Genomic DNA, 16,453 nt, shown 5'->3' on the forward strand with positions numbered 1-16,453 from the left:
CAGGACATGATATGGAAGGCAGAGGATAATATGGACTGATGCCCATTTTATTAGGTCACTTTTCAGATCTGAGCTGTATTTTAACACTGAATCCTGCTTGCCGAACTGCTACAACTTTAACAAGAGATTTTGGATCACCTGGCCTACCCCAACCCGGCTTTATAAATACTGGATTTAATAAGCAGCTAGAAACCTAGAAAACAAGTCACAGCATGCTCATTATGTTGTTTTTTTTTTAAAAAAAAAGAAGACAGACACCTTTATTTGACAAGAAAACCCAAAAAGTTATTTACAGTAGTTTTTTGCTCCATGAATTTCATTCAGAGGATTCTTCCCTCCCCCCTTTGTTGCTTCACTCTCAACTGACATCCAAACCCAGCCAGGAGGGGCTTCACCATCAAGATGCCAAACAGGATACAGCCGTGTAGTGCCCACGCATTGGATGGAGCAGTGCACTGTGGGAACTGCAGTTCTCCCTCTCCTTTCCATTATATACACCAGCCCCAATGCTTCTCAGCCCAGTCCCAGGAAGTTTTGATCCTCCAGAATGGGGCAGAGAGGAAGGAAAACAAGAAGGTGAGAACTCTCCAGTCCCCAAGAAGCCAATGGTTAGGCCTGTCCCTTCTAGAATGGGCAGGAGGTAGCGAGCAAAGCCAGGTAAGCACCCAGAAACAGATGGGAGTGGAAGGGGTGGGGAGAGAGAGGGGGCGGAGAAGATTGATCAATTTAGGCTTTTTTTGTCTTTCTTGTCCCTTCCCAAAAAAAGGGAAAACTTCCTCCCCCCCTCACACACCCCAAAACACAGCTCTGCAGGGAACATCACTATGAATAGAAACCCTAGGCCAGGCAGCTGCCTGGTGCACTGCAGCATTACCTCCCCTGGGAAAGGAATCTGTCAGGACATAGGGTGCTTCCCCTGCCTTGCACCCTGTGTGGTCTCAGTGGGTGAGAGAGACACTAATCAAACCAGTATGGGAACATCTTATACCTACTGTGCACTGGAGTTAAGGACTGCACACAGTGCAGGGCAACAGGAAGTTAGATCTCTTGACTCATCTACAGGACATGGGAAGGGATTTCTCCCAACTGCTACAAGTTGCATCGCTCCTTCTCATGGGCCCATTTTGCTCTAAGCAAAAGGTTATTTAAAAAGATGGGGGAGAGAGGCACAGAGAAGGGGGGAAATTCCCTGATAAGCCACCACTTTTCCGTTCACTGCCCCAAATCCCACAATGCACTGCTCCCCCTCCACTGCCCACAATTTCCATCTGCATGAGCACCAGGCACTGATTCCAATTGTATCCTGCTGACATTAATACCACTATTCATGCAACATAATAATTAGGCTAACAACCTAGGATTAGTGTTTCTCACGATAGATATAGAGGTACATATATATCGCTATTTAACTTACATTTACAGTGAAACAGCAATATTAAACATGGGGATGTTCATTCAACCCACGTTGTTCCCATTTCTGCAGGCTCCAAGAGTTACAATTCAAATGAAAGGGGCACGGCCTGTAACTCACAGCTATTTGGATTCATAACTGCTCTGCGTGCAGTTTGTGGCCCACGCCACCCTCCCCCTAGACTCCCATTGGCAACTGCGACTATTCACAGGGCTACGTAGATTTTTTGTTTTGCTTTTGTTGTTGTGGCCACAGAGAGATTGCAGGCTCAAAGCTAGCGAGACCCTGCTCTGTGCAATAAGCCAGCTGGCCACGAGAGGTCACCACTGCTCCACCTGTGTGGCAGGAACTACATTCAGCATGATGAAAGCAAGGGTTTGAAGATTCCAACCAGCATGTGTTTCCATAGACAGTTTGCTGTTAGCACATCACTAGCTTAACCAAGACTCTGCTTTCCAGGGAATGCCTCATGCAGGCTGAAAATGTTACAACAGCAAGAGAAGAAGCAGGCAGTCCATGCCCACAAAGATTCCCTCTTCTGTTGGAAAGAGGGTATTTAATAAAAGAAAAGAAAAGAAAAGAAAAAAAAAGAGTACAAGTTATTTCACAGTCAAGATTAATCTCCAACCCTGCTCCCAACTCCCCCACTGAAATGCCCTTTCTTCTGCTCTTGGTCAGTATCCTCCCAAGACATCAGTACATTCCTCTCTCCCTTCCATGATATGAGGTGCACGTCTTCAGCAGGAATGCAAGAGAAACAGTGAAGTATTTACCAAAGGAAAAAAAAGAGTCACAATCAAGAAATCTTTTCAGCAGATAAGATTGCTGAACAGCACCTCAGAGATTTTACTGGCAACAACATTAGGGTTTTTTGTTTCTTTCAATGGAAAAAAAAAGCCACAGATTTAAGTTTTCCAGTTAGTCTGATCTTTGCCTTTCCACAGGCTCTCCAGGGCTGCTCAAGGCTCTGCGGCTAAACTCTCCATTCACAAAATATATACAAGTCAAAACAAAGAGGTGGCCCAGAGAGGCTTAGGGGAAAGTCTTTTCCTCCTCAGGTGTTCAAAACCCGGAAGGTGTCTCACCACCTTTAGATGCAGTTTTGGCTGGACACTTCATTTGTTTTTCTCCCATAAAGTCAGCAGGTTTTTCAGAGTCTTACACAGCAAAATAGTCATCTAGTAGAGGTCAGACAGCTATAAAGCTCTCTCCTCACAACAGCCACTAAGATCCTCCCAAGGAGCCAGGCCTACCTCCTTTGGGCTCCTGAAGAGAGGTGATGTCTCCAACACGATACCAGAAACCCAGGGTGGAATCCAAGGTGCAAGGGATCCTTGACAGCTTCTGAACATATGTCCCTCCAGATGAAGATGCTGCAGTCCACAAGGGCTGCTTTGCGAAGGTCTGAATGCAGTCAGGTTCCTTGGGTCCCCTCCTGGTTGGAGAAGGATGTATAACATCTGGGATGAGGATCTTCACTGCCGAGAAACACAGTAAAACAAAAAAACAAAAATAAAAAGCCACCACCTTCAGCCGGCAGACGCCAAACCCGACAGAGCCCTAGAAGACAGGAAGGGTGGGCAGACCCAGCTGGAGCCGGCACAGAGCAGGTTATTTGGAGACTGGGGCAGCCTGGGGCTCTGTGTGCCATAACGGGGGCAGCTGCCCATTCTGCCGTTGCGATTCCAGCTCGGCTGCCTTCTGCAGTGCCACTTCCACCAGCAGCTGGAAGCTGCTGAAGTCCTCTCCGAAGAGCTCGGGCGGCGTGGGGGGCGGGGTGTTAAAGAGTCCGTTGGTGGGGCTGGCCGCGTCCGTCCTGGCCAGCAGCGCCATGGTGCTGCTTGTTGTGCTCTGCTGAGGCTTAGGGTGGGGGTCCAGCTCCATCCGGGGGAAGGGGGGCTGCTTCTCCTGCTCAGCCCCATGGGTGCTCACCACTGTCAGGCTGCTGGCCAGTGGCTGCACAGGGTGGCAGATCACTTGTGGGCAGACAGACATGGATAGCACCTTGGGGGTGGCGGCAGCAGCCGCCATAGCGGGAGCCACAGGAGGCATCACCAGCACCCCAGAGCCTGTGGTGGCCCCACGTGGCAGGGCCACGTCTGCGGTCTTGCCCCCTCGACGAGAGATGGTGAACTGGTTGGGGTCCTTGCCGTCCTTGCGCAGCATGTCGGGCAGGAGCCGCCGCCGGGCGTTGATGAACCAGTTACAGATCTGAGGAGACAAATTACAGCTCAGTCAGATCAGCTGCTAGTGGAGCCCCATGAGTGAGAGGCCAAGGCACCATGGAGTCAGGCACATCAAGAATGCCTCCTTGAGGAGGGAAAGAGAACAGCTGAGTCCTCAGCCATGACAGGGATGTGGCTGCCCTCTGGCCTGAGCAATGACACCTCCCTAGCCTTCACTTGCTCCAAGTCAAGCAGAGAGGCACAAGCATCCCTTCAGCACCACCCTGAGGGAGGGCAGGCTGAGCTGTGCCATCTGCCCTCCTTCCCTTCGCATTGCTGATGGCCCAGGCAGGTCTGAGGTGCAGCAAGCACTGCAGGGTGGCCCAGGCTGCTCAGGGGAGCCAATTCACCTGTTTCCTGGCCAGCATAGCCCACTTGGGGCCTGGGCCAGCTCCATGCACAGCTGGCCTGGCAGAGGGGAGGCTGTGCTACTTTGTGCTGTTATTCTGCTGCCTCAGGGGCAGGGATTTAGGGTGTGTCCCTCACCCCTCAGGACCGTGTTACACTCTGGCTCAGGGTAAACTTTGATATAGGCCATGCTGCAGACTAACCCCCGTCAGTAACTCAGGACATAGTTATAACCCTTGTAGCCCGGCCTCACACAAAGCTAGAGCCCTGCTAATAAAGGATGGTTCAGGATGGCTGCAGCTAACATGGCTCTGGGCTGCTGTGGGGAGAGGTTCAAAGGTCCAGTCCTGCTCCCAAAGCCAATGAGAGCTTTGCCATCCATGCCAGTTGGGCCTTAGCAAACCATGTCATTCTGAAACCTGTAAGAACACGGTCATTTGAACCATTCTCACTGCAGTAATCAGAATGCACAAGTTCTCCTGTATGTCCCTCTTCAAATAAGCAGGAGGAGCAGGGCAGTAAGGTCCAACTGGTTTGGCTCAAAAGACCAGATGTCTCCTACTCTGACACAATGCCCAGCCAATCCAGGGCAACGCTGAAAGGGAGTCTTCCAAGATTCCAACATGCTTTCCTTGCTCCAGATCTGCTCAGGAGGATGGATTGGAAATAGCCCTGTACAAAATGCTGGATCCTCTAACTCATGCCGTAGACTCACTCTAGCTCAATGGGCCCCATACATCCCTGATCCGGAGACAGATTTCCTTCACGTAATGCAAGGGCTTTGCTAAACAAACACAGGCAGATTATTGTAACATTCTTGCCTGCATGGACGCAGGTCAGCAACACTCAGGCATGGAAGAGACACTCCTCCACATGACTGCTGTTAGGGCAATCACAATCCAAGACTCGCCTGCTAATACAATGTTGACAATGTGGTTTTTAACAGTTATAAAGCTTTAACTTTCAATCTCAATGTCTACAGTCTGCCCCCTGCCCACATTTCCCAGAGTTCTTCAAAACAAACCCAATTTACCCATAAAACTTGTATTTATTCAATGCCTTTCATCCCAGCACACTTCTCAAAGCGTATATATGTAGGAATCATCTCTCTCTCACACACACCCCACTGAAATATGCCCATCTCTGGGGTGAAGTGCACACCAAGGCTACAGCTAAGGAGAAGTAGTAAAGATTTGTTTGTTATTAAGAGTTGCCATTTCTTTACAGAAAGATAGCCCTTTCCACTTGATCTAATTAATATTGCAGTGCACTATAAAAGTGGTACTAACATGTCACCATTTATTTTACCAACTAGCAGAATTATGGTCAAACTCTCAAAGGAGCCTTCAAAAATATGTGCACTAACTGAGCAAGGCTCTGTGGGTAGATGTCTGCAAGCCTCTTGGAAATGCAGCTGCCATTTATTCAGTTTGAGTGTATATCAAGATCTAAAACAATAAAAAGCTAGATGAAAATCACTGTGTTCTAAACAGAAAGCAATTCGAAGAGTATGAAGCTGACAAAGGACTGATCTCTTCCAAATCAACAGCTGTGCAAAAATATTCTCCCCAAGGGCAGAAAAGTTACTGCAACTTGCATCATCATCCTCAAGAGCTCCGTAGGTTTTTGGGGGGAGGACTTTCAGACAAGACTTTGTATCTGACACCCTTACAAAAGTCACTATTTCATGTCCCACAGGCTCTAATCTTGCAAGCTTCTCTCTCTGAAGTTCTACACATGGAAGATTTCAAGGATCAGACAGTGTTTCTAGATTAGTTTGATTTTCTTAAAGGGGCACTGTCAGAAAAATCAGAGGCCCCATCCTATCCCCTGCTCCCACTTAAGTCACAGCATGACTGGAACCCGTCATTTAACATCCACACTTCTTAAAGGCTATGAGCAATGATGTAGAGTATTCAACAGAAGAAGCCTTTAAAAAAAAACAACACACCTATTGACTTTGTACCATTCATCTTGTTTTCCTTTATACATGTCACTAAGAGGGGAAATTTCTCTCTGCTTTACCAGGATAATTGCAGGTAACAAATTAGGGCCAGATCCTCAGCTGATGTAAATCTAATCCACTCTTCTGAAATCAATGGGGCTCTGCTGAGTCACAGCAGCTGAGGATCTGGCCCTTAACAAGGTAATTAGAGTGGTTATGTTCTGTTTCTAGTCAGCTGCTCTGTGTGTTAAGACACTAGCACAAGACATTGTGTGCCTGGATACACACCATACAGCATGGTTTGGATTAGACCAGGGGTCTGCAACCAATGGCATGCGTGCCAAAGATGGCACGCAAGTCAATTTTTAATGGCACGCTGGAGCCTGCCGGGACTCCAGTGTACCATTAAAAATCCTGCCAACGCGGCAAGCTGCAGGGTCCGCACTCCCTGGCCTTAGCGCCAGCTGAGCGCAGCAAGCCGCTGGCCCCTCCCCCGCCTTCCCCTGGAGCCCTGCCGCCACGCACGCAGCGCTCTGGGGGCCAGGGCTGAGCGCTCCCGCGGGGCTGCGTTTGGCTCCATGGGGAGGGAAAACTGCTCCCCGCTGATCCAGAGCCCTGCCACCACGCGCACAGCGCTCTGAGGGGTGGGGCGGGGTGTGGTGTGGCTGCATGAGCAACGATAAAACTCCAGATGAGCAGGGAGCCTCATGGTAAAGGGGTCCAGGGCTGGGTGAGGGGGGTTGGATAAGGGTTGGGGGCAGTCAGGGGACAGGGGTTTCTGGAGGGGGCAGTCAGGGAGCAGGGGAGTTGGATGGGGCATGGGAGTCCCAGGGTCTGTTAGGGGGTGAGGGGTGGATAGGGGTCAGGGCAGTCAGGGGACAGGGAGCAAGGAGGGTCCTGGGGGGCAGTTAGGGTGGCCCCCCCCCGGGGGGGGTCTCTGGAGGAGGTGGTCATGGGACAAGGAGCTGTGGGGGATTGGATGAGTCGGGAGTTCGGGGGGGCTGTCAGGAGGTAGGAGTGTGGAGAGGGGTTGGGGCAGGCAGGGAGCAGGGGGCATTGTATGGGTCCAGAGTTCTGGGAGTCCTGTCAGGGGGTGGGGAGCGGTTGGATGAGGCATGGGAGTCCAGGGGGTTCTGTCTGGGTATAGATAAGGGTTGGGGCAGTCAGGGGACAAGAGGCAGAGGCTTAGATAGGGGTTGGGGTCCCAGGAGGGGGTAGTTGGGACAAAGAGTGGGGGGGTTTGGGAGGGGCAGTCAGTCACTCAGCCCTCTGCCCTGCCCCCTCCCCCCCTCAGCCCTCTGCCCTGACCCCTACAGCCCCACACACCCCCCGGCCCCTGCCCTGAGCCCTGTACCACCCAGCCCTCTGACTTCTTCACTCCCTCCCATGACGCCAGCCCTGACTCTTGCACCCCCCACATACCCAGCCCCCTCACATTCCATGCACCCCGCACATCCCCCCCCCAGCACCAAACGGGAGTTCCTGCACCCCCACTCACATTCCCACCTGCACCGCTCACACCAAATGGGAGCTGACCAGGTAAGTGCCCCCACACCCAAACCTCCTGCCCCAACCCTGAGACCCCTCCCCCATTCTAGCGCCTGGCCAGACTCTTCACCCCCAGCCCTGTGCTCGGTCCACTCCCACCCTCAGCTCAGTGCAGTGAGGGGAAGAGAATGGGCCAGAACCAGGGAGAAGGTAGGTACCCACTGTACGTGGGCAGGGCTGGGACCCCAGACCGGCAGCGGCCTGAGCGGGTCCGGCAGCTGGGATGCCAGCTGGCAGATGGAACCCCTGAGCGGCAGTAGGTTGAGCCGCTCAGCCTGCTGCCGGTCTGGGGTCCCGGCTGCCAGATCCTTCCCAGCTGGGGTCCCAGCCGCAGGCCCCATTCAGCCCACTGCTGGCCTAGGTGAACGGAACCCCAGACCAGTAGCGGGCCAGCAGCATAAGATCAACATTTTAATTTAATGAAAACCTTGTTTATTTTACAATACAACACTAGTTTAGTTATATAATATATAGACTTGTAGAGAGAGACCTTCTAAAAAACATTAAAATGTATTACCGGCACGTGAAACCTTAAATTAGAGTGAATAAATGAAGACTCGGCACACCACTTCTGAAAGGTGGCCGACCCCTGGATTAGACAAAACACACTTCAAGGGAGCATTAGTATCCAGTAGGTTTTGTAACTAACCAGCTAACACAGGGTCCCAACCTTGCCTACCCTGTTCCCCTTTAAAGGAAACCCCCAGCTTATTTTTAAGTAAGGCCATTGTTTTCCCTAGCGCCTATTCTTTTACTATTCACCATTACAGCACACAGAGAGGTGGGAGCTTGGCAAATCATGGACTGTTACAGCAATTCATACTACCCGCCTGAGATGAGCCAAAAGCGATAACTCCCACTGAAGTCCCTGGGAGTTACAGGTGCTCAGCACCTTTCAGAATCAGGCCCCATTATGGATGGAGTGTGTGTGTGTGTCTACACACTTCTACAAAGTAGGCCTGTTGGGTTCCTCTGGATTTGTTTGTTTGTTTGGGGGATGGGTAAGGAAGGAGCTGGTGGGGGGTGTTAAGTCAATTTCAAACTCACAGGCAACAAAGCTTTTGTTGAATCTGCAGGTTTCCTGGGACCAGGCACAACACTCTTATCTACTTTGCAAAAAGTTAAGAGATACATGGCTTCCTGGTTTCCCTGGAGACCAAGCACTGCTGCTCTCACATTCCTTGTCTGCCAGCCACTGGCCCCCGCTCTGAGAGATGGTGGACAGAAATATATAATCACATGCGCTGGACTGGGTGGTGGCTGGTACTTAACCCTGATTTTTAAGAGACTCTAAGAGCCTGGGGGACTGGCAGCAGTTCAAATGGAAAATGTCAAATCTGAACCTCCAATGCCACCTCTGGGGGGCATTCAGGGCTCAGTATATTTTGTTTTCTCTTTGCAGTCACAGAGATTTGCTTAGATCCTCCCCACACCTTGAGTCACTGCCATTGTGACAGATTTTTGTTACCAATCTGCTTTTCCAATGGGGGGGCAATTTTACTGTGACCGTAACACCATCATACCACAATGTGACGGGGGCTATTTCAGAGCTTCCCCCCCCACATGGAACGAACCTATGGGGGTGGGGGAGGGGGGACAAATTGTCACTTCCACTGACTCTGTTAGTACACAAGGCACTGCTTTGGGGCACTTATGTACTATTTGATACTCTTTGTATTATTACTATTCCTACATGCCAAACTTATCCTCAACTTTGTCTGCACGAGAAAATGAGAGCCACTGGCCCAAGCACTCCTAAGCCAGCTCCATGGGCTCTCTATCATCATTGGAGCAGCTGCAGGGTTCCCAAAAATGAAAGGGAAGAGAAGTTTAGAGAGACACACTCAGCATGTGTCTGTCTGCCTTGCTGCAAGGGGGGTCAGTCAGCTGTAACAAAATACATGGCCAGATTGCCCAAGTGTTGTGCATGCACTTGTGATTATTGTGTATGCAGCTTCTGCACAAAGCAGGTCACTGGGCACATCCAAATGTACAACCGGGGTAAGCAGATTGGTAACAAAAATCTGTCACAATGGCAGTTTATTTGAAAAAAAAAACAAAAAAAAAAAACAACAGGCCTTTCAGTTTTTAAATAAATAATAAAATCACCTTTAAGACTTGAGAACCTTGAACTTCTAGGTTCTGTTCACCAGCAAGTTATAAGTGAGACAGAAAACAAATATTAGCTGAATCTTTAAAAGGGATAGCAGAAAGACAGAGCATAACAATATCATCTTGGCTTCTGATATCCCACTTAAGCAGGGTCAGGCCTGATCGGCAAGAAGCTGGGAACCACTGTAGGAAAACCACAGCACTACAGAGAGTGGGGGCTATTGGGTAGGTGGTACTTTTCCTCTAAGCCAGCACCAGTACACTGGCTCCAAGGAGCCCTGTGCTACTGGAGATGCCATCTTTAAAATGCTATGCAAAATAAATAAATAAATAAATCACAGTTAATCATCACCTGCTGTCATTAAAGATCCCCAGCACTTTTCAACAGAGTTGGAATACTGAAGGCAGCACCCCAGACATTCCTGGTGGGGGACCTGCACTCTGTCCACATTACAAGGAATAAACACTCATCACCATCCTTTGGTTTCTTCCCTCTTTGTCCTACAAGTTATGCAGCATTGCACTCCTCTGTTAGAGGGCTGTCATATTCCAGCTCAGAGGGGGCAGCATTTCAATGGTAGATGAAGGAATCCCAACATAAGGCTATGTTTTTAAATGCTTTGGAATCTGTGTTTGGAGATTAGCTATGGAAAAGCAAGTCCCTGTGCTGCTCTGTTGCACTTATGCATAGAGGTGGGTGGCCCCAGAACTCATCCCAAATATAAAGAGCCCAAAAGAACATGCAGAACAGGGCAACATGGTGTTCCCCAGAATGATTAGATGGGGGATAGGCAGCTTCACACATCGAAGTATCCTGTATTCTGCTGCTCATCCTGCAGTACAGGTAAGGAACGGAGGGTACCTGCCTCCAGCATGGGCCAGCCTCTCTGGGACTGGCATACGGGAGCTGCAGCCGGCTCAGCCTCTGCCCCAACACAGAGTGACCCTTCCCAGACCCCCTCACCACCCAGACCCTGCTGATCTGGACGCTGTCAGGACATCTCTAGAGTCCCCAAACCAACAGGGCTGGAGTGGGCACATCCTACAACCTAACAGCGCTCAAACTCACCCTGCAGAATGCCCCCTCTGCTATGGTTTGCCACAGAAGGCACAAATCAAGCCTTCCGGGAGCACAAAGAAGAAAGTCTCACAGAGTGGCACAGTCCGGAGAATACTCACGATGCTGGGACATGCCCGAGCTGGAGTTCCGCAGCAAGAAAAGGAGGGTGTGTGGGGCAAGAGAGACATGTCAGCCCTGAATGTGCTTAAATATCACCCAGCAATGGGCTTTAGCTCTGTTGGATTATCTAAGTGTGGGGGCTGGCAGCCAGCATGCCTTAGCTGATCTTAATTGCCACAATATCACAGAGGGAGACAGGGAACTGAGAGTGACCCAGTCAAACAGCACCTTGAACTGCACCCCAAAATGACTAAAAAATCGGTGCTGAGTGCAGAACAGGCATTAATGCCCCAGCCTCCTCCTGCACTAGCCAACATTTGCCTTCAGATGTACCTCACATGGATCACTTCACAGTGACCCTGCAGGGATGACCAAGACATGGGTTCCCATGACACAGCCCACATTCAAAAGGAGGCATCGTAATCTTCCAGCCATGCACAGATGGACGGAGAATTGCTCTGGGATGCTGCTGCTCCCTATGCCAGTTTCCCCAGACTAGGTTACTGGGATGAAACCATCACACTCATTCTGATATCTGAGTCTCTGGAACAGCACTCTGCCCACAGTAACTCCCCAGCTGCGCTGCATCCTCTTCTAATGGAGTGGGTTCAGATTCAGACCAGGTGTGAGCGGGTGTCACTGCGTAACACTTCAGCCATGCTGCAGCTGCAACAACTAGAGTCTAATCACATTTCACCTGTCCCCCACCTTAAAGTCTAATCACATTTCATCTGTCTCCTCTAGCAAACCCACCGATGTTTCAAAGGTACTATTTGATAGGAGTACAGGTAGCACCATCTGCCCTTTCTCTTAGCACTCATGAGAGCAATGATCCAGTAGCACTGGCTAGAAAAACTTTATTCCTATTTGTTTATAAGATCTCATGGCAATTTTTGTAAGAGTTGGGGTTACATCCAGTCCAAAAGGCCAATCCCACCCCCCTTAGTTTTGCATTGTGGTTGCACTCCACTGCCCCAGAACTGGGCTGCAGATGTTGGGGTTATGGAGCACTCTGGGGTCTTTCAGGAGGAAAAGTGCTGAACATGTAAATATAGCTTTGCTGCTTAACCTCTCTGCCTCAGTTTACCTCTGTAAAACGGGGCCCCCTAATACCTACAACCTGTCTCCCAGGAGTGGTGCCATGTTTAAAGCATTACAGTCTGCAGTGCTCTTAGAGATCTTCAAATGACTTCTCCTTGCACAATACAAGTGCAAAACAGTTTTGTGCCAAATATTATTAGGCAGGGTCAGGTCCCAACCCCCTGTGCCATGCATTTAACTTAACCCCCTCCGGTCACCAGAAATACATCCTCTTGGGGAGGGGGGGGGGGCGGCACAGGAAAGGCTGAGAAAAGTTCTTACCTGCAGCACAGAGAGGTTGGTCTGGCCGGACAGACTGAGTTTCTCTTGCTCAGATGGATATGCATTGAACCTATGCTCATACAGCCAGTCTCGGAGGATCTTCACTGATTCCTTCGGGAGGTTCCCCCTTCTTTTCCTCTTGTTTGACTGCAACAGGTCCAGAGAGGCAGTGCCATCATCTTCTCCGAGGTCGCTGTCGGACATGGTGGAGCTGCCTGCAGACCGCTCCTGGTTAAAGCCTATCGAAGTGAAAACAAAACAATGCACAGGTTACGCTGCATTCCATTTTGTGACTGGCCTGATGGAAAGGGGTTAAATTAACAAGCAGTCCCTCAGCTGAGCCCTATTTTGGGCAGAATCCCAACCGCACCAGTGGCTCAAAGGTCAAGATGAAGCCATCATGTTCATCCTAGTCCTGTGCAGACCCCATCCATCTCCTTCTCAGAGGGGTTAATTGCCTTGTATTCCCCCTTCCCTTGGTAACCTGTTCACATTTATAATATAACCCTTTATAGGCCAAAATGTGAAACAAACAGAAGCTGAAGGGTGCTCTGTACCTCTGAGCAACAGGCTGTTTGTTCAGATGCCTAACTTTAGCCCCAAGGCCCTGATCCTGCAGGTTTCACATGCTTAAACGTAAGCATAGGCCTAACATTTCCATTCCCCTGGGACAACTCAGTGTGTGGGGTTAAGCACACCTCTAAACTTTTGCAGGACTAGGGCACAGCACTGGCAACTTTAAGAAAACAACACAAAGCCAACCATGCATGATGAGTGTCCGGACTCCAAGGAGTCTACCAAACTCGTGTTAGTCAGCCTTACCATTCAAAGTTGACACAGCAGTTAGAAGAAATACCCTTTGATCTTGCATATAATTTGAGGGAAGATTTTGAGTATCTAAACCCCTCTGCCTACCCTGCAAAGAGTTTACAGAAGCCCAGTGTCACCCCCTGAACACGTTAATCCTCTGCAGAGCACAGACACGAGAACACTCGAAGTTATTTCTTGGTTTACTTTACACACACAAAAGTCTCCAAACTCATTTACTACTCTCCCTTCCCCCTCCCCCATGCAGCTGCAGACATCTTCGTTAATTGATACACAAGCCCCACCACAACCCCACAAATGGGCAAAATTCAAATTCGCTTAAGTTCCTACAGTTAGTTCATTACCCTTCCCGGCCATGTGGCAGAGTTGGTCTGAAGATGGCATTCAAAACCTCGGCGCTTGTGTCTGCTCCCCAGCACGCACACACACACAACAAAGCAGATTCAAGTCAATTGAAATGCAAGCCCCTTCCTCCCTTCAAGAAGAGAAAATGGCAAAGCTGTCTCCCTAATTAAAAAAGCAAATGGATCCCTGTCCGGCTCCTGCATGCAGCCCTGAGTGGCCCAGGGGATCAGGAGGAGCTGCTGGCTACGTGAGAGACAGAGAGGCGCTCTGTTGTGCTCCGCTTCAAGGCACTCTGGAACTGAGCAGGGATGGAGGAGGTGCTGCTGTTTCCCTATGGCCCTGAACTGCCCCCACCACCAGCTGCCCACGGGAAGTGCGACCCAGCCCAAGGAGAAATCCAACAGACCCGGGGGGGGGGTGTTAATATCATCAGCAGATTTAAAACACCTTGGTCTGATCTAAGTTTTCCCCACCCCTTCCATGCAAAACCTCAAACACTCTGCCAAGCCAGGCAGTTGTTTCCAAAAGTTCAATATCTTCTCCAGCCAGCGGCTAGGGGCCGCGTCCCAGCACAAAGGGAGTTCGAGTGGATCACCAGCTCGGGCAGCTCCCAACCAACGAGACCCTTCAGACACCCCCTCCCCCCCAACTTCTCTACTTCGCTTGGATTCAAAAGAGAGAGAGACACGCACAAAAAGGAGAACTCACGTGTCCCAAGTAAAGTTCCTCGTCTTGGTAAGAGACAAAAAAAATCATTCAAAGCAAAATCAACCCTCCCCCCCTTCTTCAAAACCTGAGTTTATAAACGACCCCCCAAATCTGGGTGTGGGGAGGGGGCTGGATAGTTTGGAAAGTTGCGGGTTGAATCCCGGTGCGAGGGGGGGAATTCCTCCTTTCTTTAAATCCCTGCCTCTCTCACACACACACACAAAACAAACTGGGACTCCATGTTTTCTGCCTGTTACATCTGCGATCTTACCCCCAGACCTCCTTTTCTTTCTCCTCGGCCCTTCCATGGCATGGGGAGGGGCTTCGCCGGGTCCAGCTGCACCCCTCCCGGGGTGAAAAAAGGGGCTCTCTCCCCCCAAACAAAAAAAATCACGCCCAGAGGGGAGCAGAGCTCGGAGGGCGAGGCAGAGAGAAAGTTTCTCTGTCTCTCTCCCGGAGTGACAGATGCCTAGACAGAGTTCTCTTTGTTCCAAAAGAAACAGGAACTTGCGCGGTTACCCCCCACCCCCCACCTAACCTCCACCACCACCCCACCCCACCCCCAGCTGTCACTTTACAAGCTCTGCAAACAACAAAAATTCTCCGCAAACATGGATTGCTCAGTTAAGACGGGTCTGGGGCGAGAGATTCGGAGATCCAGAGAGGGTAAAAATCAGCGAAGAGGAAAAAAGACCCTGTTGTTTTTTTCCTAGGGGGAGGGGGTGCTGTGCAAGAGGATCATTCATTCAGGGGGAAAGCAAGGCAGGGGGCGGCACGCGGTCGGGTTTGCTGGTCCTCCTGAAATGTTGCAAGAAGTGTGATCAAACAAAAGATTCCCCCCCCCCCCGCCCGCTCTCCATAGTTCAGTGCTTTGAAGGTATTTTTTTTCTTCCTCTCCCCCCGGTGCCTTTTCTTTTCAGGGCGATGCAGGAGTTTCTGCAGAGTTTGGCGGCTTCCTCCAAGCCACGAGGATGGAGAGGGGGCGCTGCCCCCCTCCCCAGTACGTGGGATCCCGATGGGCAAGCCACGCTTCGCCAGCCACAAAGTTTGCCCGAAAGACAAGCAGTTCCCAAACTTCCCAGACTTACTTTTCCTCGTCGGTTTCATGTCCCCTCCCGGGTTCAGTCCAGTTCTGGGCAGGAGGGGAGTCCGCGCAGCTGATGGGCGCTCCTGGCTCAGGGAGGAGAGCTGCCCCCTTCTCCCTTTGTGTAGCCTGCGGAGGCTTTTAAAGAGGAGGGGTCTGGGGTTGTTGGATGGGTCTTTAATACCTGACACGCTGCCTGACAGCTCCGGCTGGAAACCACCTCTGGGGCTTGACGTCAGATCCCCCCTTTCCAGGGCTGGTTCACGCACTTGGGCTCACAGTTTTAGGGGCAGCAAAGCAACCGCAGACAGTTCACCGCCACCCCCAACCCCCATGAGATCTGAAATGTGGGGGAGGGGAGGGGAGGAAGGGTGGGTGGTACACGGCAGAGAATCTCCTCCTCCCCTCTCTCTGGAGAATGCAGAGGGCAAGTTGCAGCCTCTAGCCTGTCGGAGAGGAGCCCACGAGCCCACTCGTGTAACTGATACTGCCCAATCTCCGGTCAGACCCTGCAGAGCAGCAGTGTAAGCACACGAGGTCTGATTGTTAGCTGGCGCCTGCGAATCCGGACTAACTGCACTGAAGAGAACCCCTGTAAACTAACTTGGGAGGAGGCGCTCACAATGTTACAATAATACCTGCCCTGTGTTTTTGGGGCTGAGTCTAGGCAAATCTCCGGCAATTTTCAAGCTTAGATATAGGGTTGTTTTTAATGGAAAACATTTCTTCCCAAAGCATGCTCCAAACTTTTCAGCGCGGATTTTCCTCCCATCACTTCTCGGTTGGGAGGATGGGGTCTCCTTTAGGCCCCGATTCAGTAATGCACATGCTTCATATTAAGCACTGCAGCAGTCCTGTCGACTTCAACACCATTACAAGTATCTGCATACCTGTTTGCAGCAGCAAGACATTTAAAGCAAGAGAAGCTGACAGAAGCAAAACTGCATTAGGCAGCTTCCTTCACCTGAAGGCCTATTAAGACCCCAGTCCTGCAAGGGAATCCTTGCAACTCTTTTGATGTCACTAAGGAGCTGGGTGGAGCAAGGCCTAACTTCTCAACAACAAATTCAGGGACAGAAACTTGCAATAAAAGTTGAGTAAAATCTCTCTATATAAACAGACCTTTTTCTTTAACTGAACAGTAAAATCCTGGCATTCGGATTAGCTTTGTCACTTTTTATGCGTTAACATGCAAAATCAGAATCTCTGTGTGTAACACTAAGATTGCATTAAAATTAAAGGATTTTTTTAAAAGAAAGACCAATGGTAGGGAGTCATTAGCAAAGTTGGGGCAAGGATGATTTTCTTTTTGTAAAAAGTCAAGAGTAGGCACTTGTTAGTCATGGATGTTTGACAG

The 16,453-nt window shown here is 50.3% G+C and overlaps 1 protein-coding gene across 3 annotated transcripts; it reads right to left on the reverse strand.

Moving 5' to 3' along the window:
- Positions 1 to 259: 259 nt before the first annotated feature.
- On the reverse strand, positions 260 to 16,161 carry TGIF2 (TGFB induced factor homeobox 2). Of its 3 annotated transcripts, none has more exons than XM_030533748.1 (3): positions 15,281 to 16,161; positions 12,132 to 12,370; positions 260 to 3,622 (listed from the first exon to the last, which is right to left on the reverse strand). In XM_030533748.1, the coding sequence occupies exons 2-3, from the start codon at positions 12,333 to 12,335 to the stop codon at positions 3,023 to 3,025; spliced, it is 804 nt and encodes a 267-aa protein (XP_030389608.1). In that variant the 5' UTR covers positions 12,336 to 12,370; positions 15,281 to 16,161; the 3' UTR covers positions 260 to 3,022. The 3 variants fall into 3 exon arrangements, with proteins under 3 accessions (XP_030389608.1, XP_030389607.1, XP_030389606.1); XM_030533747.1 differs by having other exon boundaries at positions 15,101 to 16,161; XM_030533746.1 differs by lacking the exon at positions 15,281 to 16,161 and adding an exon at positions 14,284 to 14,450.
- Between the last annotated feature and the right edge of the window lie 292 nt (positions 16,162 to 16,453).

Source organism: Gopherus evgoodei, chromosome 14 (genome assembly GCF_007399415.2).
Source record: "Gopherus evgoodei ecotype Sinaloan lineage chromosome 14, rGopEvg1_v1.p, whole genome shotgun sequence".
Taxonomy (NCBI): Eukaryota; Metazoa; Chordata; order Testudines; family Testudinidae; genus Gopherus; species Gopherus evgoodei.

Excerpts from the sequence above, each read along its gene's own strand:
- TGIF2 (XM_030533746.1), bottom strand. The coding sequence starts at position 14,320 with ATGGAAGGGCCGAGGAGAAAGAAAAGGAGGTCTGGGG. Across the intron at positions 12,371-14,283 it reads AAAGAAAAGGAGGTCTGGGG|GCTTTAACCAGGAGCGGTCT; the intron begins GTAAGATCGCAG and ends TCACTTCGATAG. Across the intron at positions 3,623-12,131 it reads CCAACCTCTCTGTGCTGCAG|ATCTGTAACTGGTTCATCAA; the intron begins GTAAGAACTTTT and ends TTGTCTCCTCAG.